Here is a 16,603-nt window from a genome sequence, read left to right on the forward strand (position 1 = left end):
TCAGCATGTGAAAACGCCATTGTGTTCAATACAGCACCAAACCTGTTTCTAGATCACTTCAAGAACAGATTACCAAATAGTTAAATCAATATTGCTGCCAAGTGCATGGACATAGAGAAATATATGTACTGCATATGTGAAACCCAAATTAGGGTATGCAGTACTAGTTTGCTCACCCTACATGATGTGCTGGAGAAGGCCCTGAGGTAGACAACAGAGTTAAAGGAACTAAGCTACAGGAAGAGGTTAGCAATCATAGAAATACCCATACTGAAAGAGAAGGAAGATGGGAGACATTATGCAAATTGCAGGTGCTTAAGAGGTTTGATGAGATTAACACTGAGCAGTTTTTAGCTTAACTTTATGATTTCGAAAAGAACTGTTCTGGTACTCTAGAGCGCATCCTTTCTGTGACTGCAGCATGAAATGGTTCACACTTCAGTTAAACCAATATTTGGTTATCTTATGTATTTTCATGTAACTTCATATGCAGGCATATACACAGCTTCAGACCAGGCAAGAGCATTGTGGTTTAAGAAGATGTAGAGGATGTGTGGATCAGGTGTTTACTTTAAAGAATGTGTGTGAGAAATGCTTAGGGGAACATAAAGATTAGTGTGCAGCATTTATGAATCTGAAGAAAGCATATTAGGGATGATAGAGGTGCTTTATGGAATTTTTTAAGCATATGTGGCATGGGAGGAAGGCTGCTAGAAGCAGTGAGAAGTTTTTATTGAGAGTGTAAGGCATGTGTGTGAATAGGAATAGAGGAGAGTGAGTGGTTCCAAGTGGAGGTGGTTCTGTGGTAGGAGTGTGTGATGTCACCATGGCTGTTTAATTTGTTTATGGATGGGATGATAAGGTAGTTAATGGAATACTCTTGGAGATTGGGGGAATTATGTCTGTAGGAGATGAATGGGGCCTAGGAAGTGAATCAGTTGTTCTTTGCTGAGAACACAGTAGTGATGGTAGATTTGAGAGAGAAACTGCAGAAGCTGGTGACTGAGTTTGAAAGAGTATGTGAAAGAAGAAAGTTGAGAGTAGCAAGGTTATTATGTTTAGCAGGATAGAGGGACAACTTAGTTGGGGTATGAGTTTGAATGGAGAAAATTCGGAGGAAGTTAAGTATTTTAGATACCTGAGAGTTGACATGGCAGCAGTTGGAACCATAGAAGCAGAAGTGTGTCACCAGATGGATGAGGGGGTGAAGGTTCTCAGAGCATTAAAGAATGTGTGGAAAGAGAGGTCATTATCTGGGAGAATGAAAGTGGGTGTGTTTGAAGGTATAGTTTTCCTAATAGTGTTATATGGATACGAGGTATGGGCTTTGGATTAGGATGTGCAGAGGAAGGTGGAAGTGTTGAGTAAGGGTATGAGAAAGGTGTGGTCATGAAGAGTGTGGTTGAGAGAGCTGAAGAGGTTGTTCTGAAATGGTTTGGACAAATAGAGAGAATGAGTGAGGAGAGTGAGGTTGACAAGAGGACATATGTGTCAGAAGTGGAAGGAACAAAAAGGGGAGACCAAATTGAGATGAAAGGATGGTGTGAAAAAGATTTTAAGTGGTTGGGGTGTGAACAAGAAGTGAAAGGTGTGCATGGGAAAAAGTGAATTGGAGCAGTGCTTTATTCAATGGACTCAACCAGGGCATGGGAAGTGGCCAGGGGAAAATCATGGAAAGGTCATTGGATCCTGGTTGTGAAAAGGGGGCTGTGGTATTAGTGCATTGCACATGACAGTTAGATAATGAATGTTAGCGAATGAGGCCTTTCTTCATCTGTTCCTGGCACCTACCATATCTGCTAATGTGGGATATGGTAGGCAAATATGAAAAATTCTTTGGCAAACACCAAAAGTAGGTTGCCTTCCCCCCCACATTTTGTGCCGTGAAGGTGAACTTTATGGAGATTACAAATGTTTCAAAATTGGAAATGTCAAGTAGATGATAGAGTGTATTTGTAACCTAAGTTAGAAACAGTTTGCAAAGGATGTGAAAAAATGTATCTAATAGTAACAAATGTAGATTCTGCGAGGAAGGTAAGAGAGGAAACAATAGATTTAGATTGTATATGTTTAGAAGATTGTAAACTTACTGCACACCCATTTACCATTTTGAGTTGTAATGCAAATTACTCAGTTGCCTTTAATTTGTGTGTGTGTGTGTGTGTGTGTGTGTGTATGTGTTTGAGTGCATGAAGTAGAAAAGTAATACATTCAATATGACATCATCCTTTCCAAAAAAGGCTCATAGGACTTGGGGCTAGGAAGCAAAGCACCTTAAATCACTACCCTTGTTCGCCATAAAAGACATCAGAGGTAGTTTTCTTGATGATCCTTCATTATAGGCATCAAAACATCGGTGAAGATCTGTTTTTACCACCCTTTCATTATTCATTCACTGTATTTATATAAATCTTTGTTCATAAATAGTGTTATTACCAGTCTATAACTAATGACTGTTTTTTTCTTTACAGCATAAAATATGCCACAGAGATCTAAAGTTGGAAAATATATTACTAGACTTGGATGGTAATGCGAAGGTAAGTCCTTAGTTAATTTTATGGAATTTCTTTGGTGTGGTAATATTTAAAAAAATTGCTGTATACACTTTGATCTCTTTAGTCTAGCTTACTGGCACTGTTCAGGTGCTGAATTATGGATTTTCCCAAAATTTGGGTGTCTTTATTGGGTATGGGTGTTGATAAACAATTGTAGCTATTTATTTGTACTTATCAAATATTCTTCCACATTTTCATTCCCAGCTCAGATTCCTTGCACACACATCATTCTCATTTTATGTCATATTTTATAACTAAAGAAATATTACCCTACATCCCACCTCCTCCTGTTATTGTCAAGCTCCACTTCTGTGCTTTGTCCTTTCTGCCTTTGCTTTGAAAGCCTGCATTTATATTCTTATTAAAGTTGGTTGTTAAATTTGTTTATGGGTAGGGTTGTTAGGGAGGTGAATGCAAGAGTTTTGGAGAGACGGGCAAGTATGCAGTCTGTTGTGGATGAGAGGGCTTGGGAAGCGAGTCAGTTGTTGTTTGCTGATGATACAGCACTGGTGGCTGATTTGGGTGAGAAACTGCAGAAGTTGGTGACTGAGTTTGGTAAAGTTTGTGAAAGAAGAAAGGGGAGAGTTAATGTGAATAAGAGAAGGTTATTAGGTACAGTAGGGTAGAGGGACAAGTAAATTGGCAGGTAAGTTTGAATGGAGAAAAACTGGAGGAAGTGAAGTGTTTTAGATATCTGGGATTGGATTTGGCAGCAGATGGAACCGTGGAAGTGGAAGTGAGTCACAGGATGGGGGAGGGGGCGAAAGTTCAGGGAGCATTGAAAAATGTGTGGAAGGTGAGAACATTATCTCGGTAAGCAAATATGGGTATGTTTGAAGGAATAGTGGTTCCAACAATGTTATATGGTTTTGAGGTATGGGCTCTAGATAGAGTCGTGTGGAGGAGGATGGATGCATTGGAAATGAGATGTTTGAGGACAATATGTGGTGTGAGGTGGTTTGATCGAGTAGGTAATGAAAGGGTAAGAGATGTGTGGTAATAAAAAGAGTGTGGTTGAGAGAGCAGAAGAGGGTGTTTTGAAATGGTTTGGTCACATGAAGAGAATGAGTGAGGAAAGATTGACCAAGAGGATATATGTGTCAGAGGTGGAGGGAACGAGAAGTGGGAGACCAAATTGGAGGTGGAAGGATGGAGTGGAAAAGATTTTGAGTGATTGGGGCCTGAACAAGCAGGAGGGTGAAAGGCATGCAAGGAATAGAGTGATATGGAACGATGTGGTATACCGAGGTTGACGTGCTGTCAGTGGATTGAACCAGGGCGTGTGAAGCGTCTGGGGTAAACCATGAAAGTTTTGTGGGGCCTAGATGTGGAAAGGGAGCTGTGGTTTCGGTGCATTATACATGACAGCTAGAGACTGAGTGTGAGCGTATGTTGCCTTTGTTGTCTTTTCCTGGCGTTACTTCATGCATGCTGGGAGGGGGTTGTCATTTCATGTATGGTGGAGTGGCGAGAGGAATGAATAAAGGCAGCAAGTATGAATTATGTACATGTGTATATATGTATATGTCTGTGTATGTATATGTATGTATACATTGAAATGTATAGGTATTTATATGTGCGTGTGTGGCCGTGTATGTATATACATGTGTATGTGGGTGGGATGGGCCATTCTTTCATCTGTTTCCTTGCGCTACCTCGCTAACGCGGGAGACAGCGACAAAGTATAATAAAGAAAATATAAAAGATAAAATAATTATTAAAGTCATACTAACATCCCCACTTTCTTTTTGATTTTGAAGGAATGTAATAGTACACGGATTGTATTCTTATCAGATGGACAGCAGTAACTCATTCTTAACCAACATCCAGCAACAACATTCATGTAATAGATGACTAACAGTAGGGTGTTCCTTACAAATACATAACAGCAACTTTTCTAAATGTAGTGTAACTTTATTGCCTTCATAGCAGACACATCACAAAAATATTTCTAGCCAGTAGCAACAGATTATTCCCAGCAGATATGTAACTTTAGACAACAATGGAAAAAGAATCTGGTGTTATAATGTTTTAAATAATAGATTTCATAAGTTTGTGTTCCAATGATTGGAGTTTAAAGGTTACAGTTAGGTTCAGAGACAGAGTTAAATGGTTTGCATTTAAAATATGAAGGTTGAAGATTAAATGGAATGGTTTCACAGTTTTGTAGATAAGCATTGCAGTTGAAAGATAGGCACTAAGTTAATGGAGTTTAAAAGTATCTGGTTATATGACAGAGTAAGTTTGAATTTGTGGGTTTAAAGGTCAGGTTTTTAATGACGGATTGGAAAAGTTTTGTGTGAATGATTCAGTTTCAAGGTCTCCATTTAAATGATGGAGAGAATGTATGTGTTGAAATTTTGCCATTCTAAGATGTACACTTAACTGAGTTTAGAGGATAGTGACTGAATGAATAAGCATACGATAAGTCAAGGTTTGTGTTGAAATTATGCTATTCAAAGGTTTACATATGAATAAAACTTAAGGAGTTAGGGATGGAATGGCTGATTATATGAAAAGTAAGTGTTGAATTGATCTAGATGAGGTTTGACTTCTATAAAACTTCTTCAGATGAGTTTATCCAAGACAGGTGACTCCTCTTGATGTAAATATCTGCACTGAGTTTTTCCTCTATTCATGGCTGCCTACTGGGCCAGAGTGGTTGCTGAAATGGCAGTGTGGTTATTTATCCCCATAGCCATTCACCCTCTAGCCATGCCACTTTCTCATGAGTTTTCTAACTAGGAAATAGAGCAGCTTTAGCATCATTTAAAGGACCAGGCAGAGGATGAGCCTGAATTTCTTTATGATGATCTGTTTTCATTTCATGTGGAGATTGCTTGTGTGAACACCCTTACCCTTTTAGTAATAGGAGAAAATGTTTGTAGCACAAGTGGAAGTAGTTTTACTAATGCATACTTGACCTTAGGAACATGGCATCTGACTTGCAGCTGATAGTTGTACAAACATATATGATTTTGTTATGAAAAAATTTAATAATGAGAGATTTATTCTGTAATATAAAATATTTTAGGTGCAGGTAAGATGAATTATATACATGCTTAGTGGCAACCCACTTGTTTACTCAGGCCTTATTCCCTTATTTTACAAAACTTATACATGTTATTAAAATGATGATAGCAGAGGAAAAATAGTTTTGAAGGGATTTTCATCATTGTAATATGAATATCTCTGAAAATTTAAGGTTAAAATTTTTTTTTGTCTTATAAATCGTGAGGTTTTTGGGGGTTGAAAAGGAAACACAACTGAGGTAGTATGGTTAAGTCCATGTTTGTTTAAGTATGTTAGTGATAATAAGAAAACTAATCGAATTTTGGAACTTAAAAGCCTTTATTTCAATGGTTTGTTGAATATTGGAACAATACTTTTTGTGGAGAATTGAATTTGTTCTCCCCAAGCATGAAATTTTTCTCTTTTTGGTCCGAAAAGGTTAACACAAGTTATAGAAACCATTACTTTTTCCCTTGAATTAAGACATACCTGTGCATAGTTAAAGAAAAATACATTGTCTACTGGATTGGCAAGTCTTAAGCATTTAAAAAATTGTGTAACCCATTTATTCATATTATTATTATGTACAGAAAACTATGAAATCCATACTTTTTCTCATATATTAAGATATAAGCATTCCTAGTTTAGGAATGAGTTTATTTATGGGATTGGCCAATCCTATCTAATGGGCATGGCAGTGGATGTTATGGTCAGTAGTGTGTTAACGTTATAGATGCCGTCAGTTGCTAATGGCTTATTGAGGCCTCTGTGCAGTATCAGTGACTCATGCATGCAGAGTTCAATTTATCATGGAGAATTAAGTACGTAGATTGACACTGATAGCATCCTGCTACATAATAGTAGATTGACCATTCACAGCACCTAAAGTGTTAAAGGTTATTTTGATATGAAGGAAATTGAAATGTTATGTTTGATTAGCAGAGCTCAAAGATTTACATTGAAAGGAAGTATGAGATGAGGGAGGAGGAGTTTCTGTGATGGTATTAGTGTGGTGGTCAAGGTATTGTCAGCAATTGTGATGGTGATGATAACAGTGATGGTAGTTATGTTAGTGGTTCTGATGTTGCAAGTAATGATGTTAATGGCAACGGTTTTGTTTATGTTATTATTTATGGTGGTACTGTTGAGAGTACTGTTTTTTCTTTGATTAGATTAATTGAATAATATAATCCGCATCACCTGTGGACAACTTCTCTCTGCTTATTTGCAGGTAGCAGATGCTTTGATTTCAACATGTGTCATTCAGTAGAAATGTCTCAAGGGTCACTTATCTTTAACTCTTGAGCATATTGCCCTGGCTTTGTTATTAGAATGAAGCCAAAAATTGATTACCTTCCCATTGATGTTGTTTGATCCATTCCACACACAAGCAAATTGAGATCAGTCACTCTTTCACCATGCATTTTAATGTATGCACTGAGCAACAGTACCTTCACGTGTGCTGAACCATGGAATGCTAGGCTGAGGATGTTAGATTGTATCTGGATTTTATCTTTTTATACGTTTGTTTCAGCGTATTAAAAGAACCTGATGAATTGTTACTGAAAGAAATATAGTGTATTACAATTCATTTTACTTTATTAGATAGCACTTATTATGTAAAAAAAATTGTTGTGTTATTTCATGATATGCTTGAAATTGCTTACTGTTCTACTTAGGTCTTGATGAGCAGAGCCCTGTTTCATTCTGGAAAATATCATTTCCTAGTAGAATACAGCATGTACAATTAGTCTGCATTATTTCTTGCATGATAGTTGATTGAAGAGCAATTATACTGAGGATCTCTGTAGTGTTTTTTAGCATTATGAAAGAATCATTGCATGTTATGATTAGAGTATGTAATATGAATTATTTTTAGTTTATCAGGAGACTTTTATGTATATTTTGATTCACAGATTGCAGATTTTGGTCTTTCAAATGTATTTGATGAAAAACATCGATTAGATACGTTTTGTGGCTCTCCACTGTATGCTTCTCCTGAGATCGTTAAAGGCATCCCCTACACAGGCCCAGAAGTATGTTTTTTTAAGTTTTTGTATTCTAAGATATTGTTTAGGGCAAAAGGTATAAATTTTCTTTTCACCCATTTTAAGTATACCAAGAAACATATTGATTGTAGATAGTCTTTCAACCTATTGGGATACTTCTGTATATTTTGTAAATAAGTAGAATTGATTAGTGCAGGGAACCAGAGCTGCATAATTAAGAAAATGATAATTTTTTCTTAGTGGGTGGTAATCCAGTAATTGTATTTTTCAAACCATTAAAGAATTTTGATTTCATTTAAATGGGTCTGGCATTGAGTCTTGTATAAAAGATGATTATGCCTCTATTTTTGTCATTCTGCTCTGGACACACTGGATATAGGAGAGGTTTTTAAGCTTTGTATTCATGATTTCCATTTTTTCTAACCACTTAGGGTATACTGTGTTGATGTGTCGAGAAAAGATTGTGAGTGAAAACTATAAGTATGCAGTGAAAACAAAGAATGAAAAAAGATGGGTGTTGTATCTGCTGGGAATTTCACTTATTGAATGTGGAGGATTATGTATTTTCAGCAATGTTGTGGGGGAAAAAGTGTAGCTTAAAGTAACTTGCTAATGCGGGAAATGGTGAATAGTATAAAAAAAAAAAAATTTATTTGAATGATGGTACTCTAAAGTTTTGACTAGTAAGGATTTTTATGAAAAATATGGAAGGTTGGAGTTAAGAGTGCATTATGGTATTGGGTTCTGAACAATCAGGATGGTGAGAGGCATGCACCAGATATAATGAATCGAATCGATGTGATAAATAGGTGGTGACGTGCAATCATTGTCTTAACCAGGACCCATTAAGCAGTCAAGGTAACCCATCGATTAGTAGTCTCTGGGGCTTGGCTGTAGATAGTAAGCTCAGTTTTTCTTTTATTATTTATGAAATTCAGAGTGTGGATGTGTGTAAAGAAGTAAATTGTGTATCTTTATTGTGCAATGCTTTGCTAATTTAGATAAAGTGATTATGTATAAATATAGAATTCATATGTAACTCTAGGATCCCTTCTGTAGGGCTTCTGCAGCTTTAGGATTGCATGCGTAGGGTAAGGTGGGCTTGTATGAGTTAATAAAGGTCCTCAATGATGATTTATTCTTTTCTGCTTGCTGATAAAAAAAAAAAACATGGTAGACATAGGCACTAAAGGATAACTGGGTGGATTGTGTTTTTGGATGAATAAGCAGGAAGGAGAACAGAGGGGTAAAAATGAAGTTTAAGATATACATGTTATTGTGATTGAACAGTTGATAAAGTAATTGAAGAGTAATAGGTGTTGGTGCAAAGAATGAATGTGGGAAGAATGGCTAGGAGAGTATGTGCAAGTTAGGAGTGTGGATAAAGATACAAGTAATTTCAAAATAAGTGAAGGAGTATGTGGGACAGTATTGGTAAATATGAAGTGAGTCACCATAATGATATTTTTGAGATGATTATGCATTTACCACCTTAGCTGTACTTAATATTAGGGAAGGGATCTACTCCACTATATCTTGATTGATAGATAGATAAGTACTGTAGACAGATGGGCTGACTAACTTATAGGTAGATTGTTATTAAAAGACTGATAAGTAGACTGATTAGGTGATAGATTCATAGATAATGTATATAGGATGTTAGATGATGTATTTTAGTAAATTTAGTATTGGCTGATAAATATAATGGAAGCCCTATGTCAACACAGCTGTTCCCTAAATATAGCCAAATGTTCTCTGTGCAGGTTGACTGTTGGTCCTTAGGAGTTTTGCTGTACACGCTTGTATATGGAGCCATGCCATTCGATGGCTCCAACTTTAAGCGCCTGGTCAAGCAAATTACGCAAGGGGACTACTATGAACCTAAGAAACCTTCTCGTAAGTTCTTTTATAGATTAGTTAGATAAGTAATACTGCTGCAGAGAATTAAAAATTAGAAATGTTTGGGAATCTGTCTGCCCTTATTCATTCCCGTCGCCACCCTGCCACACATGAAATAACAGCCCCCTCCCCCCGCATGTGCACGAGTTAGTGCTAGGAAAAGACAACAAAGGCCACATTCGTTCACACTCAGTCTCTAGCTATCATGTAATAATGCACCGAAGCCACAGCTCCCTTTACACATCCAGGACCCACAGAACTTTCCATGGTTTACCCCGGACGCTTCACATGCCCTAGTTCAATCCGTTGACAGTACGTCGACCCCAGTATACCACATCGTTCCAATTCACTCTATTCCTTGCACGCCTTTCACCCTCCTGCATGTTCAGGCCCCGATCGCTCAAAATCTTTTTTCACTCCATCTTTCCACCTCCAATTTGGTTTCCCACTTCTCCTCGTTCCCTCCACCTCTGACACATATATCCTCTTTGTCAATCTTTCCTCACTCATTCTCTCCATATGACCAAACCATTTCAAAACACCCTCCTCTGCTCTCTCAACCACACTCTTTTTATTACCACACATCTCTCTTACTCTTTCATTACATACTCGATCAAACCACCTCACACCACATATTGTCCTCAAACATCACGTTTCCAGCACATCCACCCTCCTGCGCACAATTCAATCTATAGCCCATGCCTCGCAACCATATAACATTGGAACCACTATTCCTTCAAACATACCCATTTTTGCTTTCCAAGGTAACGTTCTCGACTTCTACACATTTTTCACCGCTCCCCGAACTTTCGCCCCCTCCCCCACCCTGTGACTCACTTCTGCTTCCATGGTTCCATCCTCTGCCGATCCACTCCCAGATATCTAAAACACTTCACTTCCTCCAGTTTTTCTCCATTCAAACTCACCTCCCAATTTACTTGTCCCTCAGCCCTCCTGAACCTAATAACCTTGCTGTTATTCACATTTACTCTCAGCCTTCTTCTTTCACACACTACCATACTCAGTCACCAGCTTCTGCAGTTTCTCACTCGAATCAGCCACCAGCATTGTATCATCAGCGAACAACTGACTCGCTTCCCAAGCTCTCTTATCTACAACAGACTGCATACTTGCCCCCCATTCCAAAACTCTTGCATTCACCTCCCTAACAATCCCATCCATAAACAAAAGATGCTTGTGGCATGAGAATGGTGGGAGGTGGGAAGATTAGAAAGGGTAGTGAGTGGTGGGATGAAGTAAGATTGTTAGTGAAAGGGAAAAGAGAGGCATTTGGACGATTTTTGCAGGGAAATAGTGCAAATGACTGGGAGATATATATGAGGAAGAGGCAAGAGGTCAAGAGATAGGTGCAAGAGGTGAAAAAGAGGGCAAATGAGAGTTGGGGCGAGAGAGTATCATTAAATTTTAGGGAGGATAAAAAAGATGTTTTGGAAGGAGGTAAATAAAGCGTGTAAGACAAGAGAACAGACGGGAACATTGGTGAAGGGTGCAAATGAGGAGGTAGTAACAAGTAGTGGTGAAGTGAGAGGGAGATGGAGTGAGTATTTTGAAGGCTTGTTGAATGCATTTGATGATAGAATGGCGGATATAGGGTGTTTTGGTCGAGGTGATGTGTGAAATGAGGGAGTCAGGGAGAATGATCTGGTAAACAGAGAAGAGGTAGTGAAAGATTTGCGGAAGATGAAAGCTGGCAAGGTGGCGGGTTTGGATGGTATTGCTGTGGAATTCATTAAAAAAAGGGGGTGACTGTGTTGTTGACTGGTTGGTGAGGATATTCAATGTATGTATGGCTCATGGTGAAGTGCCTGAGAATTGGCAGAATGTATGCATAGTGCCATTGTACAAAGGCAAAGGGGATAAAGGTGAGTGTTCAAATTACAGAGGTATAAGTTTGTTGAGTATTCCTCAGAGATTATATGAGAGGGTATCGATTGAGAGGGTGAAGGCATGTACAGAGCATCAGAATAGGGAATAGCAGTGTGGTTTCAGAAGTGGTAGAGGATGTGTGGATCAGGTGTTTGCTTTGAAGAATGTATGTGGGAAATACTTAGAAAAGCAAATGGATTTGTATGTAGCATTTATGGATCTGGAGAAGGCATATGATAGAGTTGATAGAGATGCTCTGTGGAAGGTATTAAGAATATATGGTGTGGGAGGCAAGTTGATAGAAGCAGTGAAAAGTTTTTATGATAATCCAACACATTTGAAGTATAGTTTTAATCTAAACAAGCATGTAACGAAGATCAGGCATGTTATATTATTCCCACATTGATGCAGTTTGTTTATAATCATAATTTAGACTTTTTTCTTCAAAGTGGTTTTATTTCTACAGCTTTGTCTTGATAAGTGTCCCCCATCACTTATCACATACAATAAAGATAATACATCATGAGTGATATTTTCTTACTGTATTGATTACACAGGTGCATCTGACTTGATTCGACAAATGCTCACTGTGTCAGCTACAAAGAGAGCCACAATAGAAGACATATGTAGTCATTGGTGGGTTAATGAAGGCTTCTTAGAGCCTTGTTTGGAAGTAGCCGAGGCCTTGGCCAATCAGACTCCTGTTCGCCTTGATCTACTGCTCTCACTCGCCCCAAAGCACATCAATTCAGAACATATGCTTATTCAGCCTGAAGAAGATGACAGTGCTAGAGTAAGTAACAACTGGATAAATAATATTACTAATAAGCTATAACAGAAGTGATAAATGTCACTGAGAGAGTTTGGATTATAATATGAGATTCTGAGCCTTTGTGTGGGAGGAGCTACATCATGAAATCACAAAACTGTTTTGTGATAAGTTGGTTTATTTAGTAAAAATGATGGAGGGTTGAAGGTGAATAAGGACAAGTTTGAGCATATTCTAAATTCCCCGTTATTAGGTACCAAATGAAACATCAGTACAGTGTACAATAAGAAATTGCTTATACGTTTTTGTTATACAAATATATATAATTTCAGAAATATAGCGTTTCACTGAACAGTATGACCTGTCATAATTTGTATCAAAAACAAGTCTTTGATTAATTTATCTAAGGCTCTGGATCTCTCTTTTTTTTTATTTTCTGTAGTGAGTGATGGCTGTGGATAATACATTTTACTGATTTTAGACTCCATGTGGCTAACTAATCTTGCTTATGTATATTTATTTTCTCATGATTTTGATGTAGAACTTTATGTTATGTAGTATTTAATATTTATAAAGTGCCAATAGCATATACCATTTTTGCCTTTCAGTCGCCGCCTACCTCAGAGGTGACTCGACCACCCCCTCAATTGCAGTTGCCTCCTCCACCTCCTCCAGATGCTCTTCCAGTTCCCACGGCACGCTCTGCTTCCCTTGGTGCAGTTACCTCTATTAACCGTAATGAAATTGAAGCCTTGTTAGCACGTAAGATACAGGAAAAGAAGGAGGAGGAGAAGAAAAGGAAAGCTAATGAGTCTGGTGTTATGGAAAAGAAAAAGAAAAGGGAGTCTACTATTGAGGGTACTCCCAAACCTAGTCGTAAAGAACGAAAAGCAGATGTTAATTCTATTACAGGGGAATCGGGAAGTATTCGAAGACCTCCAGCTGGACCAGATAGTGAGATATCAGATCGTAAAAAGAGCGTTAAAAAGCGAGAACCATTAGTGGATGGTGATGCATCAGAACGTGATAAAAGTGAGCGCTCTGAACATAAAAAAAGTGTTAAAAAGCGTGAACCTGTATCTGATGGTGATTTTAGTCATATAAGTGAAAAGTCAGAGAAAAGAAAGAGTGTTAAAAAACGAGAATCATCTCTGGATAAAGACATTAGTGAAAATGATAGAGCAGAAAGAAAGAAGAGTGTTAAGAAGCGAGAACCTTCAGTTGACAAAGAAATAAGTGAAAGTGAGAGAACAGAAAAAAAGAAGAGTGTGAAAAAGAGAGAATCTTCTGTGACTAGAGAATCATATGATGATAAAGTAGAGAGAAGAAAGAGCACATTAAAAAAAGAATCGTTGAAAGAAAAGACTTCTAGTAACACCGATAGCGAACCTGTTATTAAACCTTTATCTGTGATAAATGGGGAAAATATTGAGTATAATAAAGCTGAGACGGGTGACTCTGGGAATTTGCAGATGGATACATTAGAGGACCAATTGCTGAATCAAAGTCTAAAACCTCCACTGCCCAAGGACCAAGTTATAGAGCAGGTACAACCTTTAGCCAGTGATATGGAATTAAGTAGAAGTGATAGTGTAAAAACTGAAATAAGAGAAAACTCACATCAACTCTCAGACCAAGCAGAACCCATGGAAGTTGAGCCAGTTACACCAACAATTTCATCTTCATTGATGTCTCTGGAACCCTCAAGCATTTCTGCAAGCATGAGGTCTGTGGCTTCCACAGCTTCCAATGATGGAACACTCAAGGCCTCTGATTCTTCAATCTCTCGGGAGTCTGTTAGTCCACAGAAGACTGATACAGGGGCACCTCCCCAGCTTCAGGACACCTCAAAGAAACCTTCATCGCCCAGTCAGACTCCAAAGGTGAGGAAAGTAAAATCAAAGTCATTAGTCAAAACATCCTCTAAGAGTAAGATTGAAACCAGGCTAATAGAGGTAACACCTGTGAATGGTGAAACTAGTAGAGTAGTTCCATCACCTGTTCCAAAGGTAGATGAGACAGAAAAAATTTTGAAAGAAACAGCACATAAAATTAAATTTGCAGAAGAGTCAGACATTCCTGATGTAAACCGAACAGGAGATGAGGCATCTCATGTCAAAGGGGAAGTAGGTAAAATTATCATGAACAGAGCAAATGAGTCAGTCAGTGATCTACAGCAGAAAGAAATTGAGTCAGCTGGTGAGTCAGTCTCTAGTAAGGATGTTAGCCAGTCGTCATCCATGTTGTCAACTCCAGCTCGGAGTCGAGCTGGTTCTGAGTCATCTACAGAGGCTCGGCCATCCCGTACAGACTTGGGAAAGCGGCAGTCAAAGATTTTCAAGGCTGCTGCCATGTGGGAGAACCAAGGTGTTCCACCCCCACCTCCCCCACTTGAAAAACACAAGAAACCAGTTAGAGCTGGAGGAAATATCATGTCTGACCTCGCAAAGAAGTTTGAGGAAAAGCCAGTAGTTGATCGGAAGAGTAGGGTGGTGCCCTCTTTGAAGGTAATTTTGTTTTGTAATTTCTAATTAACTATTTCTGAATATTTTAAGTAAGTTACAAAGGATCATAGATAATAGGGCAAGCATGCTTGTGATTTAATATTACAGTTTTACTGCTGCACTGACCTAAGATTAATGACGGCAAATTCCTAATAATCATAACAGAACCTTGGTAGATCACAGAATGGAGATCTTTATCAATAGGTTTTATAGCTACACAGGTACTCAGGGACACTGGCATATATATATATATATATATATATATATATATATATAATATATATATATATATATATATATATATATATATATATATATATATTTTATATTATCCCTGGGGATAGGGGAGAAAGAATACTTCCCACGTATTCCCTGCGTGTCGTAGAAGGCGACTAAAAGGGAAGGGAGCGGGGGGCTGGAAATCCTCCCCTCTCATTTTTTTTTTAATTTTTCAAAAGAAGGAACAGAAAAGGGGGCCAGGTGAGGATATTCCCTCAAAGGCCCAGTTCTCTGCTCTTAACGCTACCTCGCTATCACGGGAAATGGCGAATAGTATGAAAAAAAATATATTTTATATATTTTATTTATTTTGCTTTGTCGTTGTCTCCCGCGTTTGCGAGGTAGCGCAAGGAAACATATATGCCGGTGTCCCTGAAGGATAGGGGAGAAAGAAAACTTCCCACGTATTCCCTGCGTGTCGTAGAAGGCGACTAAAAGGGAAGGGAGTGGGAGGCTGGAAATCCTCCCCCTCTCAGTTTTTTTTTTTAATTTTCCAAAAGCAGGAACAGAGAAGGGGGCCAGGTGAGGATGTTCCCTCAAAGGTCCAGTCCTCTGTTCTTAACGCTATCTTGCTAATGCGGGAAATGGCGAATAGTAAAAATATATATATATATATATATATATATATATATATATATATATATATATATATATATTTGAGTGAGTGCTCAAATTACAGAGGTATAAGTTTGTTGAGTATTCCTGGTAAATTATATGGGAGGGTATTGATTGAGAGGGTGAAGGCATGTACAGAGCATCAGATTGGGGAAGAGCAGTGCGGTTTCAGAAGTGGTAGAGGATGTGTGGATCAGGTGTTTGCTTTGAAGAATGTATGTGAGAAATACTTAGAAAAGCAAATGGATTTGTATGTAGCATTTATGGATCTGGAGAAGGCATATGATAGAGTTGATAGAGATGCTCTGTGGAAGGTATTAAGAATATATGGTGTGGGAGGCAAGTTGTTAGAAGCAGTGAAAAGTTTTTATCGAGGATGTAAGGCATGTGTACGTGTAGGAAGAGAGGAAAGTGATTGGTTCTCAGTGAATGTAGGTTTGCGGCAGGGGTGTGTGATGTCTCCATGGTTGTTTAATTTGTTTATGGATGGGGTTGTAAAGGAGGTAAATGCAAGAGTCCTGGAAAGAGGGGCAAGTATGAAGTCTGTTGGGGATGAGAGAGCTTGGGAAGTGAGTCAATTGTTGTTCGCTGATGATACAGCGCTGGTGGCTGATTCATGTGAGAAACTGCAGAAGCTGGTGACTGAGTTTGGTAAAGTGTGTGGAAGAAGAAAGTTGAGAGTAAATGTGAATAAGAGCAAGGTTATTAGGTACAGTAGGGGTGAGGGTCAAGTCAATTGCGAGGTGAGTTTGAATGGAGAAAAACTGGAGGAAGTGAAGTGTTTTAGATATCTGGGAGTGGATCTGTCAGCGGATGGAACCATGGAAGCGGAAGTGGATCATAGGGTGGGGGAGGGGGCGAAAATTTTGGGAGCCTTGAAAAATGTGTGGAAGTCGAGAACATTATCTCGGAAAGCAAAAATGGGTATGTTTGAGGGAATAGTGGTTCCAACAATGCTGTATGGTTGCGAGGCGTGGGCTATGGATAGAGATGTGCGCAGGAGGATGGATGTGCTGGAAATGAGATGTTTGAGGACAATGTGTGGTGTGAGGTGGTTTGATCGAGTAAGTAACG

The 16,603-nt window shown here is 38.5% G+C and overlaps 1 protein-coding gene across 20 annotated transcripts in view; it reads left to right on the forward strand.

Moving 5' to 3' along the window:
* The window catches only part of LOC139762765 (uncharacterized), a 172,651-nt gene that overhangs the window by 67,391 nt on the left and 88,657 nt on the right, over window positions 1-16,603 (forward strand). For 15 of the 20 annotated variants that reach the window (XR_011715831.1, XR_011715833.1, XR_011715832.1 and 12 more), the window contains 5 exons: window positions 2,472-2,537; window positions 7,484-7,603; window positions 9,340-9,472; window positions 11,920-12,155; window positions 12,740-14,638. Coding sequence is in view for 16 of the 20 variants with exons in the window: in XM_071687890.1 (XP_071543991.1) it covers window positions 2,472-2,537; window positions 7,484-7,603; window positions 9,340-9,472; window positions 11,920-12,155; window positions 12,740-14,638 (2,454 nt within the window). In the remaining 4 variants the exon portion in view is untranslated. The remainder of the gene's footprint in view (window positions 1-2,471; window positions 2,538-7,483; window positions 7,604-9,339; window positions 9,473-11,919; window positions 12,156-12,739; window positions 14,639-16,603) is intronic. The other 5 variants (XM_071687895.1, XM_071687897.1, XM_071687896.1 and 2 more) reach the window with 2 other exon arrangements.

The sequence above is a fragment of the Panulirus ornatus genome, chromosome 44 (genome assembly GCF_036320965.1).
Source record: "Panulirus ornatus isolate Po-2019 chromosome 44, ASM3632096v1, whole genome shotgun sequence".
Classification (NCBI taxonomy): domain Eukaryota; kingdom Metazoa; phylum Arthropoda; class Malacostraca; order Decapoda; family Palinuridae; genus Panulirus; species Panulirus ornatus.